We start from the raw sequence: 14,246 nt of genomic DNA on the forward strand, positions 1-14,246 counted from the left end.
TGAAAAAATGTCTATTCAGGTCTTCCGCCCATTTTTTAATTGGATTATTTGTATTTTGTGGCTGAGTTGTAAAAGTTCTTTATATATTTTGGATATTAACTCCTTATCAGATATGTCCTTTACAAATATCTTCTCCCATTCAGTAGGTTGCCTTGTCATTTTGTTGATAGTTTCCCTCACTGTGCAAAATGAATCAATATTTTTTAAAGCACCTAAGATAATGCTAACCCCATTGCTGAGAAGCCCCTATAAGGCTTTGCAATTTCCAGTGTGCTTTTACCTTTATTGGCTCATTTGAATCAACTATCATCCCATTTTTTTTTAAAGATTTTATTTATTTATTTGAGAGAGAGAGAGAGTGGGTGAGAGAAAGAGAGCATGAGCTGGGGGTGGTGAGGGGCAGAGGGAGAGGGAGAAGCAGACTCCCCGCTGAACAGGGAGCCCAATGTGGGGCTTGATCTCAGAACCCCGGGATTATGACCTGAGCCACAGACAGATGCTTAACTGACTGAGCCACCCAGGCACCCCTATCATCCCATTTTATTAACGAGTAAACTAAAACTTCAGAGTTTAGGTCCAGAACTGTTGAAGGCATGCAGGTCTTCTGACTCTTTGTCCAGTTCTGTGTTATATAGGGGTTCCCAAACTTTGCTGTAAATCAGAATCACCTGGGAGGCTTTTAAAGCCATGGATCCCCAGATCATACCCCTGTTACATCAGAATATGGGGGGTGGGGTGGGAGCTAGGCATCAGTATTTTTCAAAGATCCCAAGTGATTCCGATGTGCAGTAAAGTTTAGAAACCACTGCATTATGCCATTCGCAGGCAACATGTAAAGTTGGTGTAGCTTAAAGGGCATGCATTTGCTAATTAGAAGGTTGTGCTTGGTTCTCTTTTCTAATCCTAACAATTTATCAGTTCAAATACATCTCTCAATTAGGGACTCTTTCGGCAATTAACTTATTAATAACAATAGCCACAAAAATGCAAAAACTGGTATCATGAACCAAAGAACAAATCTTAACCTAGTAGATGCCTGACCCTTTTAGGTTCAGTGCATTCTTACTGTCAAAATTATCAATTAAATAAGCCAACCATTAGTTAGCAAACAGAATAGGCAACCAGCTTACTAATTTATTGACAACCAATTAATATCCAACATCACAAACATGAGCCATATATGTACATATCTTATATCCCCTCTGGTTAGGTATAAATTCCCCTTCAGAGAGAATTAAGTAAAGAAATGCCCATCATCGGATCCGTGCAGCCGAGAAAACTTTATGTTCCCAGTCAGGGTCCTTGGACCTCTCTTCTGGTGTCTGCTTGGAAAAGGATCTTATTCTTTCACGAGCCGTACTTGAATTTGCTCAGAAACTGAATCCTCTAATAGCGAGAACATCAAGTTCAGGAACTAATTTTCTAGAAGTCCTTGTAACAAACAAGGATAGGAATTTTTAAACTGCCTTTGAGCAGAAAGCATTCCCTATCAAAGTGCTATTTCTAAAGCCTTGGATGTTTTTTGATAGAAATGACAGAGTACCTACAGCCCTCTTCTCCTATACTGCTTTCCGGAGGAAGCAATTTTAAAGTCTAATGTGTTCAGAGAATGCTCCTTTATAACAGTGGACTGCACTGCCCTAAATGGAAAAGATGGAGCATTTTCATATTTTCATGGTCACACGAGCTGTGTGTGGCACTTAACATCCTTCTGGGTGCTTTCCTTCCATGGGATGTTCAAGGAAAACGGGCCCAGCATTCCACTTGGAGAGTTCCCTCTGGGCCACTCAGCATCCCTAGGTAGAATTGCAATTCCAAGTGAAAAAAACAACCAGCACACTTTTAAAAATACACAACTTAAAAAAAAAAAAAAAAAACCCAGCTTTTGTGAGTTGTGTCTTTACTATATGCAAGAGAAGCGGGTAAGAGAGAAGTCAGAGCAACAAGTGTACAGAGTTCCCTTGCCCAGTCAGCCTCTGACAGGTGTATTTGCAAGGCAGCCCACTGTTCTGCTTTCAAACTAGGCCATGGCTCCTAAACACATTGCACTGAGCATAGCCCTCTTGTGGGCCACCTGCAGCTCGGTGTAGGTTTCCACCTTCCAGCTCTTGTGTGAAGCCAGAAGCTTCCATGTACATTGTGGAGTGTCATGCCATGTGTAATTAGCTTCATCAGAATTAGAAGCAAAGATGGGTCATTAAAACATTTAACTGGCACAAAATGGGCCTCTGGGATCCCAGTCTCCGTGAAGGATAGTCAGTGGGGGTACGCGTTTGCAGTGATGCTGACCAAAGCCTTTCCTTTCTCCTCCCTCAGCTCCTGCACACACACTAAGTTAGTGGGATCTTTGCTGTCACAGACTTGTTCAGTGTACCCTGTTAAAAGCAGGAGGTGTTAGAGAAGATTGACATCTGAAAGAAGCAAATGGGGGACTGAAGGCTGAGTGGAGATGGGAAAAACACAAAACCTCCAGGAGATTTGAACACCCCTCACCTTCTACAAAAAGTATGAGCCTGCATTGTCCAATATAGGAGCCACTAGCCAGCCACATGTGGCCAGTGAGCATTTGAAATGTGTATATTATCATGTTGAATGATATGTTGGCGTAAGCAAAACATACTACTAAAGTTGGTTTTACTTGTTTCTTTTTACCTTTTTTAACATGGCTTTTAGAACTTTTTAATTACCTTTTAGGCCCACATTATACTTCTGTTGGACGGCTTGAATAATGGCTACTAATGCTTTTAGCTCAAGCAGCTGAGAATGATCTTGAAAAGGGACACACTAAATATTTAATATCATCCACTAGCATATGAATTACTCACAGCCTAACGAATTACCTCAAAACTTAGTGGCTTCAAACAGCATTTATTACTCTATAGTTTCTGTCCATCAGGAATCTGAGCATGGCTCACCTGGGTCCTCTGGCTAAGGGTCTCTCACAAGGCAGCAAGGTGTGGGTGGGTTGTAGTCATCTCAAGCCTTACCTGGGGAGAGACCCACTTGCAAGCTCACTCGTGTGGTTGTTGGCAAGATTCAGTTCCTCCTGGGTGGCTGGGCTGAGGACCTTACTTCCTCCTTGGCTGTTGGCCAGAGGTCCCCCGCCCCCCCAGTTCCCTGCCACGGGAATTTCTCCATATGACAGCTCACAACATCGCAGCCTTTTTCCATCCAAGCAGGCTGGCAAGAAGAGTATAAGAGTATGCATGCCAGCAAGCAGAGGTCACCTAAACTGGCAAATAACATCCTATCACTTTTGCCCTCCTCTGTTTACTAGAAGCCAGTCACTAGGTACAGCCACACTCAGGGGAGGGGAGTACACAAGGACATAAATACCAGGAGGCGGGATCATTGGGAGTATCTTAGAAGCTGCCTGCCACAGCCAGATAATTAGAGTCCAGTTAACATAGTATTTGTCCACCACTATGGTTGTTCTTTAATGTCATGTACTTACCCTGGTGGATCTAATGCTCTGTATTTATGTTTGCTTATTAATGCATAAAGAAATTCTGAAATAATATAGAAGAAGCTACAGACAGGGGTGACTTTGGGGGATGAGAGTAGGAAGTAAGAGGGTAGGAAGAAGGCCAGGAGGGAGACATTTCATTGTATACCTTATGCTATTTGGGGAGTTCTGAACTATGTGTATGTATTACTTCAAAAAAAATACCATGAGAGTAAGGGAAATAAACTACCTCCATTCCCAAGCACTCTGTGCTTGGCTGTCAACCTTCTTCTGTGGGGCAGGATAGAGGTCCCTGACATCATCTGCCTCCTCTAGGACTTTGAAGCCCTTCGGGTACTCCCTCCTCCTTGCAGCTTTTCCCGAGCCGCCTGGTCTCCAGAACTCATCCACCCCACACTCTAGTACCACTGACTATATTTTTTTTTAATTAGTGTTGGTTTTCAGTTTCCTTTGATTTCCATTTATTCTATATTAATGTAATAGATACGGGTCCTATTGGGAAAGGCAGTTGCTCGATTGAGATTTCAAAGTCACACATTCATCTCATATCTCACCAGGGTTTAGCAGGTCTTCAAAATGAGACTGGTGTTTTGCGAGAGTCTTAAATGGTAGGAAATGAGATGCTGGCCCCCAGGGAAGACAGGCCTGTGTAGAAGGTAGCAGGTGCACTCAGCTTGTAAGTGGGAAAAAATGACCATTGGAACTTACTGGCCCTAAGAGAAAATAAGGTCATAAACAGAAGAGCTACAGTGCACCTTCATCCTCCACCACAGGATGAACATGGCAGAATCAGATTATTTGTCGATTTCACTGACAACCGGAACAGTTCCCGGAAGAGGAAGTCCAGGAAGGAGATACGTGTGAGCAAACACCATCTCCCTATGAACCACCATTGTTTCAAAAGATGGATAGGAAAACATCAGAGCTGAAAACTCGTAGGTCATCTAGACCACCCCCTTTGTCTTACTCCTGATTTCTCTATTTGCTTCCAGACTAAGTTACTTCATTTGTGCTTTGGATGCACTAAATCACCAACCCCCAGTGCGAGCCTATCCTAGCCTTCCTGGCTCCCGGTTGACTGAAGTGGCAGAAGCTAAATTCTTCTGAACAAATGCAGAGAGGAAAGTACTTACCTGTTTGTGAAAATAAGCCCAGGCAGATGGTAGCAATGACCCTGACAGAGCAGTGGACTTCAGACAGAATGAAAGCTGGTTTATAACTTCCTTCCCATGTTCTGAGCAGTAGAAATGATGGCTTGGGGAGTACCTGCAGAGGGGTGCACTTGCATAACGAGTAGGCTATCGTGCACAGCTAATTGCTAGAATAGATATTTGCATATATGAATATGTTTAATGGGGAGTCATAAACATTTGTCTTTGGCTTTAAATCTCAAATAGGTGTAGACAGTCGTAGCACCAGCTATAGAAGCAAATCTGAAAATCAAACAGCCCAATTAAAAGTCAGATTTTTTAAAAGCCATTAAGATCAAGCAAAATGAAATGAACTTTAAAGGGCTAAAGGATTCAGATCTGTTAAGGGCCCCAAATGGCAAGTAATTCCGGGAAAATCCTATTAATTAAAAACCACTGCTCTGTGAAATGACTGCCATTACATTTGCAGGTAGTTAATGTGCCCGTTTGCAGTACCTGTGAAGAAATAGGGGAGCATGAGAGGCAGTTGGCCATCTGCTAAGGAGAGGCTACTGTTTATGCTCCCTGAGAAGTGGTGTACCTCAGAAACGTAAGGACTGGCAACAACAGAAGTGTATCTATTGCCCAATTAAAAAATACCACCCGTGGGAAAGTTACGGTCATCAGATATTAAAGTCGGAAGGGCTTTATTCGTCCCCTTCCTGAGCTCTCCCGCAGATACCTCCAGATGAGGTGGCTGGGTTCTGTGACAGTTGTGTGTGCGAGAGCTTCACAGTTTGGAGGCATTTTTTAAATGGCCGAGTGGCAGTGCTGATCTGAATGTAGTATGTGAGGGAACCGGCCCTGGGACAGTGCGCCCGCCCCCACTGCCCCCCCCCGTTACCATGTGACTGCAGGAGTAGTGGTAGCCGAGAGGTGTCAGGGCTCCTGCTGGTGGGGGGCCGTGCTGCCGTTCATCCTTCACTACCTGAGGTAGTCCTCGGCAGACCTCACAGGGAACTGTCTGTGCCTGCTTCGCTCGTCAGAGCTCGGAAGCCTCGTCGCGCCCTCCCCTGGAAGCCGTCCATGCCAGGCCCCCTCCGTGCGTGAGAGCATGGGACCTGCAGCCCGTGCCTCAAAACCTCGTGACCTTTGCCCCAGGTGCTCCCCCGGGCGAGTGATAACAAGCCTGGGACAAAAATTTTAAGAAACTGTTGTCTAACGCAGTTCCCCAGGGAAAGATAGGTAGAATCTTAATCACCTAATTGCATGTTTAAAAATCCTGCCTGCGTCCTTTCACGTCTCAGTTCTTGGTTACCTGGCTCGGACTCCGCGGGTAAGTCACCATGGGGCCCGACCTTGGAGTGCTTCTGACAGCAGTGACGGCACATCAGGTGTTCCGGGCACAGAGTCCAGGTTTCTTGGCACCTCTGGCTGCACCTCTGCTCTCTGGCCTTACTTCAGAAAGTCCCATTTTATTGTCTGTTTTATTTCAACATCCCTGTTGTCATCACTCAGTGGGTCCTGCTAGGGGCCTCCTGGCCCTCGGGGCAGATCTCCTTGTGCACTGAGGCTGACGGGCATGCGTTGTGTCCACTGTAGCAGTAAGCCCCGTCCTATCAAACAACCACGGCAGCAGTTATAACCTAAAATACATTACCCCATCCGTAACCTCTAGAAAGTCTCATCTTTTCTTTTCAGGATGTCCAGAAAGTAGAGCAAAGGGCTTAGATTTAAGGCATTCTTATAGAAAGAGCTTTTCTCCCAAACTGTTTACCCATGCAAACTCCTTAAATGCTCTAAGGCATTACCCTCAGAGACAAAAAAAAAAAAAAGGAATATTAATAAAAACGAACATTTATTGAATGCTTGTTCTGTGCCAGGTTCTGTGCTAAGCACTTTCCAATGATTGTGTAATGATTTCTCTGGAAAACCCGTGGAGGCAGGTATCGAGTCACTCAGCTAGTTGAGTGGTAGCGCTAGGATTCGTCCTGGGCAGCCCGTCTGCACAGTCCGTGCCCGGAGCACCTCGGCCTGCCTGCTGCCGCAGTAGCGCCCACCTTGGAGGAGTTGCGTGGGATTGAGCAAGGTAACGTGTAGAAAGTGCTTTCAGCCGGCCTGGCATGAACATCCATTCAATGCTGAGCGCTGCTACCAATCAACAGCTCAGGCACCTGCGGGGGCTCCGAGGCGCTGAGAAGGGGAAGGGCTAAGGGCACGTGAAAGGGAGTGGCTCTGGCTGGGTGGGCATCACTGGCTGGAGGAAGGCCCGGTGGTGCTCAGATGCAGGGGTGTAGGGCTAGGGCAGCCAGCATGATCCCGAAGCACAGGCCCTGTGCTGATGTACAGATGACCCATCCCAAACTCTGCCTCCAGCCCTTCCGAGCATCGGAGACTTTGTCTTCCTTTTTTCACAAATGGAGTTGGAGATACCCGCCTCTGCCCGTTGGCCTCACCAACTCTTAATTGGGATTTTCTTTTACTTTTGGTTTAAACCTTTGTTTTTTGTTCATGCCAATCTATTCCTTTCGGAAATAGATGATAAAATGTTCTCAAATGGGTAGGATTGGAGTTGGGGGCACAATGGCCACAGTGCCCTCTGTGTGTTTGCATGGAGCTAACCCCAGCCTCCGGTCTACCTGCCACCCTCCACACACTGACGTTTCTTAGGATCTTGTGGGATTACTGCATTTTTCTTCTCCAACCATGCTTTGTTGTTCAGCTGTAACCTCAGATATCCACTCTGGCTCCTCCCCCTCAAGTCTGTTAGGCCAGGCTTCAAGAACGCAGTGAATGTCGAGTCGCGCGGGTTCCGCCGTGACCATCAGAATAAAGCACAAGGGCTGGACTGTGTTCCCGGATGGCCTTGAGCATCCGTTCCCTTGGTGCGTGACTGCTGGCGATTGGGCGCAGAGAGGTGGTGACAGTCCCAGGGCTGCTGTGGGATGTGTATGAACTGGACTTAGTGTTTCAGTGCCATTTCCTCCCATTTCAAGATTCGGAAGTTTAACTGGATTTATAACTTCTCGGGAAGTCTCTCCTGAATACGAGGTATTCTTACATTTGATTCTTAGTTTTTTTAGATTTCAGCCGGAAACACAATAAATTCTTTTTTTTTTAAATATAAAAAATTCACAAAGCAAGGTGGACCTCTGACTGCTTTTCTTCTAGAGATGATAGCAAATACAGAAATGACAAAGCCGAGGCCCAGAGGTGTGACTCACCCAGGATCAGGGGATGTGAGAGACAGTATGAAATTCAAACAAACACCCAGTGATGTTTACACACTTAGCACATGCTTCAAATAAACCAAAATAAGCTGTATTTCCCACCTTAAAAGAGAACCTCACACACTGTTCTTACTGTTGTGGTTCCTTTCAGTGTTGCCAGCCTCATGTGGTAACTGAGTCACATGGCTGGGTTGCAGCCAAGCTGAGATCCCTTGCTTTGGGGCATGTTGGGGTTTCTTGCTCGGGTTGACAGTGGCCTTCAAGTCTATGCATGCTATCGCCCGTATAAAGATGAAACTTCCCAGTCACCCTTAACGTGACCTCTGTACAACAACAAAGGGGTTGTTAACGAGGACTGTGTGTGTACCTCCCCCCTCCTTCCTCCCACCCACTGACAGGACCACCCACACTTGGAACACCCAGTGCTTGCAGGGCAGTCCTCGAGATGAAACCAAATCGCAGCTTGCAGTTTACCCCTAAAGAGAGAGTGAGGGGTGGAGGCAAGATACGGTCCTGCTTCTCTGGGCTTTTTCATCAGAAAGGCATTTGTGCCATTTGGTAGGAGAATAGGCTTGGGGAAGGCGCCCCAGCCCAGCCAACAAACTGGTATTGTATTCTGTGCCGTCACTGTGCTAGTCACTAGGGACTGAAGGACAAAGAAAACACAGTCCCCTTCCTAGAAGGTTCTTCCCAAACAATACTGTAATAAATCACCACCATGTCTCTTCTCTTTGAAGCTAAGGGTAGGAGTTTGTGAGGTCAAAGGGAACAGATGACACGCCCAACAGAGACAAAGGGCAGTTGGGGATATATCTCTGCAGTCTTCGCTGGTGCTTTCTTGGTTTGCCTTTGGTTGAAATACTAAAAGAGTGATACTTCTCCATACTGGTAGACTAGCCATCGCCTGTGAGGAAACAGATCTGGTGTCCTAATGGTTACAGCTTACATGGTACACCAATAATTGCTTAGAAATATCTCAGCTGTGCTCTCTACGACAAATACAAGAGTCTTTCTACTTTACGAAAGAGGGGGCGACTTTATTCCCTAGACTCATGGAATCTAAAGCAGGACTGGACCGTAGAGATTGCCCAGCATAACCTGTCATTTACAACTCAGGCAATGGGACCAGGGGTGAGGGCGTTAAGTGATTTTCTCCAAACAAATGCCCAGTTGGGGCAAAACTGGGTCCATATGCTGCCCTGGCAAGTCTTTACCCCAAGTTCACCCCAAAAATCACTGAAATTACTTATAAAAATATTCAGAGGAATATACTGATGATGGGCCTATAATTGGCTTTTAAAGAAACCAGGCACATTTTAGGGGACAGTCTTTGGAAGGTGACTTCAAGGAGGTCTTTCAAGCACATGAGCTCAGTGGTCTTCAGACTGGTTCCTGGAACACCCGGGGTCCATCAGAAATGGACTCTTCCCCACCCCACCCCCACAGAGCAGCTCTGCCTGCATTCATTTGCATTACAGAGTATCCTTCTGAGTGAGATTTCTTTTGAAATGAATTAACCTGAAAACTATTACCCTATAAACAATTCAGCAGTGCTACTAAGAATACAGTTTTATCATCATCAGAAATAAGAGGGCTTCAATTTCTGTTTGTATGTTTTTACTTTGGACTCTTATGGACCCAAAAGTATCCTTCCCCACTGCCTCCACCATGGCAAACCTGACAGAGCCAACGGGCACTTGGGAGTTGCCTTCACAGAGTCTTTTCGGAAAGTTCTCTCCCATTTGGTCTTCCTCATCCAGCAGAATTTTCAGGCAGATGTCTTCTCCAGATCTTTGACTGGTGGAGACCTAAGCAGCTACCGCTCACAGCGCCAGTTTATTGTGTTATTGCTGTCGGCAGAGTTCTACCTGTTCTCTGATTGTTTACCATGAATCATCATGGAGACATAGCACAGCGCTGTCACATGCCGAACACTGAACAAGTAACTGGAATTCAAACTGCGAGCAAAAGCACCTATTTGATTCTGTTGGTTTACAACCTCATATTCTTGAAGCAACCCATCTGATCCTATGAGGACTGTTGTGAGGGTTAATTTTCATTATGGGGCAGTTTGTTATTTCCTAAGTACATCAGAAGAAAAGACTGAAAAGGAAAGGGTTTCTTTTGGGTTTTGTTGTTTTGTTTTGTTTTTTTGTAATTAATCAGGAAATAAAATATACTTATTATTGAAACATTGCTCTAATAGAGATAGTTTGGTGCTGAATTATTTTGAATTTGCTAAGTATCTGTACCTCTTTGTTCCTTTTTTCAGAATGCTAGAAGATGACCTTAAGCTAAGTAGTGATGAAGAGGAGAATGAGCAGGTAAGATTTCATTTTATGTTTCTGTCTTTGAATGTGACAGAGAGCCACTGACCCAGTGGGCTGTCCTGGGAGTTGACTGAGTCATACACATTCAAAATTGTGGTATTCTAAGATGCTGGGTGCCCTCTGGTAATTATGAGCTTCCATGCCATGGGGCCAGTCCACTAAAGTATCTTGGGCTTAATTTCCCTTTTAAAACTGTGATGCTGTGATTTTTGTGTCATTGAAACCAACAATGGGAACTGACAAGGAAGCCGACTAACATCAGACTTCAATACAAAATCGACCATTTTTTTGTTTTCTTTTTCTTTTCTTTTTTTTTTTTTCTTTTTGGCAAAGCTCACTGGTCTTCTAGAGATCAACCATGTGACCTAAACTTGTCAGCATGCAACAGGCAAACTGTAACATTAAACATTGAGAAGTCTTATACAGATATTATTAACATTGAGAAGAAGCAAACGTAGAGGTGAAACTTAAATGATGAATAAAAAATAATCATGCTCTGAATAGGCTGTTTGTCTTAGATGATAAATGTGCTTAAAGTGTTCTCCCCTGGTGTTGATTTACAAGCTCAAGACATCAGTCAGGGGTTTATAAATACTTTTCTGATCAGTCAAAGTGGAAAAATATCCACATAACATTCATCACTTTCAACTTCTGCATTGCAGGAAATGTTTGTATTTTAAAGCAAGTTTGAAAACACAAAAGATAGATTTTCCTCTACTTCGGTTTCCTTTTTCTTATTATCTGTGTGGAATTTTTCAAGTTTGGACAAATGTGGTAGGTATAAAGACAATCTGGAGAGGTTTTTCCAGAAGTTATTTTTCCATGCCATAGGAGACAGTATGCGGTTGATCTTGGAATCGTGAATTTTATACAAAGGTGTCATGGAGTGCCATACAGGGATTCAGCTGTCTAGCCATGCAAACACATGTAATGTACAAAGTGTGCAGAGGTGAAATAAAAGCCAAAGGAACATTTCCAGGAAGAGCATCTAAGCAGAATATGGCTGTGAGGTCACAGAGGAGTTTGTTCACCTTGAAGAAGAAGGTGAGGCACCAAAGAAGGGCCTGGATGTGAAATAGAACTCGCATTGAAACTAGAGTAGCAGCCAAGTGAAGAAAGGTTAACTGAGCAAGGAAAGCTGCTCAGGCTTCGGGTTTTGTAGAGACTGATGACTTTATTTCTAGGTGTGCACACTAGGACAGTCAGATATCCATAACACAGCAATCTTGGCAGAGCTGAGAATGACTTCACTCCTAATTTTGGTTCCTCATCTATGTGACTATCAGCTAATCATGTCTTCATGTATTTCCCAATGAGAGGTTCAGATATGTACATTGTGGATTAAGTCATATCAGATGTGTAGATTGTGTATCCTTTATATTAGAAAAGGGATTCACAGAGTATTGCATTCAGCAAGCTTTCTTAATTTGGAAGGAATTTTCCAGAGTTATTTCCAGGAAATATTTCCACTGAAAACTCAATTTTAAAAAAAATTAGTTATCAAGGATGTACTAGACATATTCTCTAAGGCAGTAAGAACTTTAAGTTGAATCATTTTGCTTTATTAGCTACTGCTTTCTAATCTGTGACCATGGATAATATTGCATTGAGAATATATGGGTTAGATCCTTTATTCTTACATTTGGTCCCTCTGTGTGTACACCTTTCCATCGTTTGCAATGAGAGCAGCTGACAGAATGAATGATTTTTATACAGTGGTATAATTAAGACTCCAGACGGTGGTTTGTATATAGTAGTTTAAGTGATTGCTCTAACACTAATTATATTAAGTTATCCTGCTTTGGCCTATAATTATAGCCTGGCCTAATCACAAAATCATAATTTCCATGCTTTTAAAAAAGACTAATGATATGGTATTTTTTCCCTCCAAGACCAAAATATGATTGTGCCCCTGAAGAGTAGAGCTTATGCGCACGCACAGACACACACACACACACACACACACACACACACACACTGCATTTTTCTGGCATTGGGAGATAATTAAACGTTTCACATAAATGATTCTGCCAGATATCATCAGAGTTTTTCCCTTAACCCAAAATCTTTCAAAAATGTATTGTACATTTCCCTGCCTCAATAAACAGAGAATACTAAACTCCTTACCCTTCTCCTACATGACATCTGGCTGTCCTTGTGAATATTGGTCACTTGCTGTGACAACAAGATATCCACAAGAGCTTCAAGTTGCTGTGCCTGTTTGCCCTTCCTCAAGTTGCCTCAGACTCACATGCATTTGAACACTCTGTCTAATGCTTCCTTTATCCTCATTGTCTTTGCGCTCTCAAGGATGAAGAGACAGGCTAGTTTAGTGAGTAAGCACAGGTTCAGCAGCCAAGCTCCCTGGGTTCAAATCCCTGCTCTGCTGGTGACTCAGTAGCTTTGCAGCCCTGCCCAAGTCCCCGAGGTGTTCTCTGCTCCAGGGTCACCATTTGTAAAATGGGAATTAATGTTAGATCCCCAAAGCCTGCCACTTCCTTGGAACTTGGGCTCACCTGTTATCTTCATGTCACCGGAACCAATGGGCTTTTGGTTTTTTGCTTTTTAGTCAACTTATAACTGAATATACCATACATAGAGAAAAGTACACATAACCTATGAATACAGTGTAATGAATATTCATAAACCACACACACACACCCATGTAATAATCAGCACCCAGATCAAGATATAGACACGGCTAGCCTCTCAGGTCTCCCACATCCCCATCCAGTCACCGCCCTCCAGAAGAATAACCACTCTCCTGTTTTTCTAACACCATAGGGTAATTTTGCTTATTTTTGAACTTTATATCAATGGAATCATACAGTGTATGCTCTTGTTTCTGGCTTCTTTCACTCAGTGTTATGTCTGTGAGACTCATCCATGTTGCATGTAATTGAAGTATGTTCATTTTCATTGCTCAGTCATATTTCATCACGTGCATATACCTTAATTTACTTACCCATTCTACTCCCGTTGGGCACAAAGGTATTTGGGGGCTATTAGAATAGTACTGTCATTGACATTCTTGTACAGGTCTTCTGGTGAGCATATGGGAACATTTCTATTAGGTCTATGACCAAGAGTAGAAATCAGGGCCGAGGGGTATATGCATGTCCGAGTAGCTCATCTCAAACCTTTATCCAAAGCAGTTTCACCAACTGACACTCCCATCAGGAGTGTAAGAGAATTGCAGTTGCTCACATCCTCACCACGTTTGTCTTTTTATGGTAGTGAGCAATATTGTTCTGAAGGTTCCTTTTTTTTGTATTGTCTTTGTCTGGTTTTAAAAGAAGGGCATTACTGGCTTATAAAATGACTTGAGAAATGTTCCCTGCACTTGTTTTTTCTTGAAGAGATTATATAAAGTTAATGTTAATTTTTCTTTAAACACCTGTCAGATTTCTCCAGTGAAACCACATGGGTCTGGAGATTTTTAACACAAATTCTATTGTCTGAATAGTTATTTCACATGGGGTAGGTTATGGGCAGTATGTGCTCTTTAAGTAATTGGTTTATCATGTCATTTAAGTTGTCATATTTATATATAGAAAGTTCTATTCTTTTATTGTTCCTTTAATGTCTGGGTCGATGGTGATATCCCATTTCATCTTGAGACTGATCTTATTTTTGTCTTTGTCATCTTGCTAGAGGTTTTTCAATTTCATTGTTTTAAAAAAAAAAAAAAACAAGTTTTTTTTTTCATTGGTATCCTCTACCAACTTTTCTGTTTTTGATTTTATTGATTTAACTTTATTATTTCCCTCCTTCTGTTGCTTTGGGTTCATTTTGCTCTTCTTTTTCTGGATTCTTCAGAGACCTTAGATTACTGATTTGAGGTTTGTCCTCTTTTATAATATAAGCATCTACATTTTCCTTTCAGCACGCTGTAGCTGCATCCCACAAATTTTGACACGTTGTATTTTCATTGTCCCTCAGTTCGGTGAGACTTCCCCTTTGATGCATGGATTATTTAGAAGTGGGTTGTGTTTCATTTCCAAATGTTTGGAGATTTCCTGTAATCTTACTTGTATTGATTTCTAGTTTGGTTCCATTATGGTCAAAGAACACATTCTGTATGATTTCA

At 43.1% G+C, this 14,246-nt stretch overlaps 1 protein-coding gene across 2 annotated transcripts in view; it reads left to right on the forward strand.

Annotated features, from left to right (window-relative positions):
* AFF3 (ALF transcription elongation factor 3) overlaps nucleotides 1-14,246 on the forward strand; it is a 520,060-nt gene that overhangs the window by 391,737 nt on the left and 114,077 nt on the right. For both annotated transcript variants that reach the window (XM_078056810.1, XM_078056811.1), the window contains exon 11: nucleotides 10,099-10,150. In XM_078056810.1, coding sequence (XP_077912936.1) covers nucleotides 10,099-10,150 — 52 coding nt within the window. The remainder of the gene's footprint in view (nucleotides 1-10,098; nucleotides 10,151-14,246) is intronic.

The sequence above is a fragment of the Halichoerus grypus genome, chromosome 10 (assembly GCF_964656455.1).
Source record: "Halichoerus grypus chromosome 10, mHalGry1.hap1.1, whole genome shotgun sequence".
NCBI lineage: Eukaryota > Metazoa > Chordata > Mammalia > Carnivora > Phocidae > Halichoerus > Halichoerus grypus.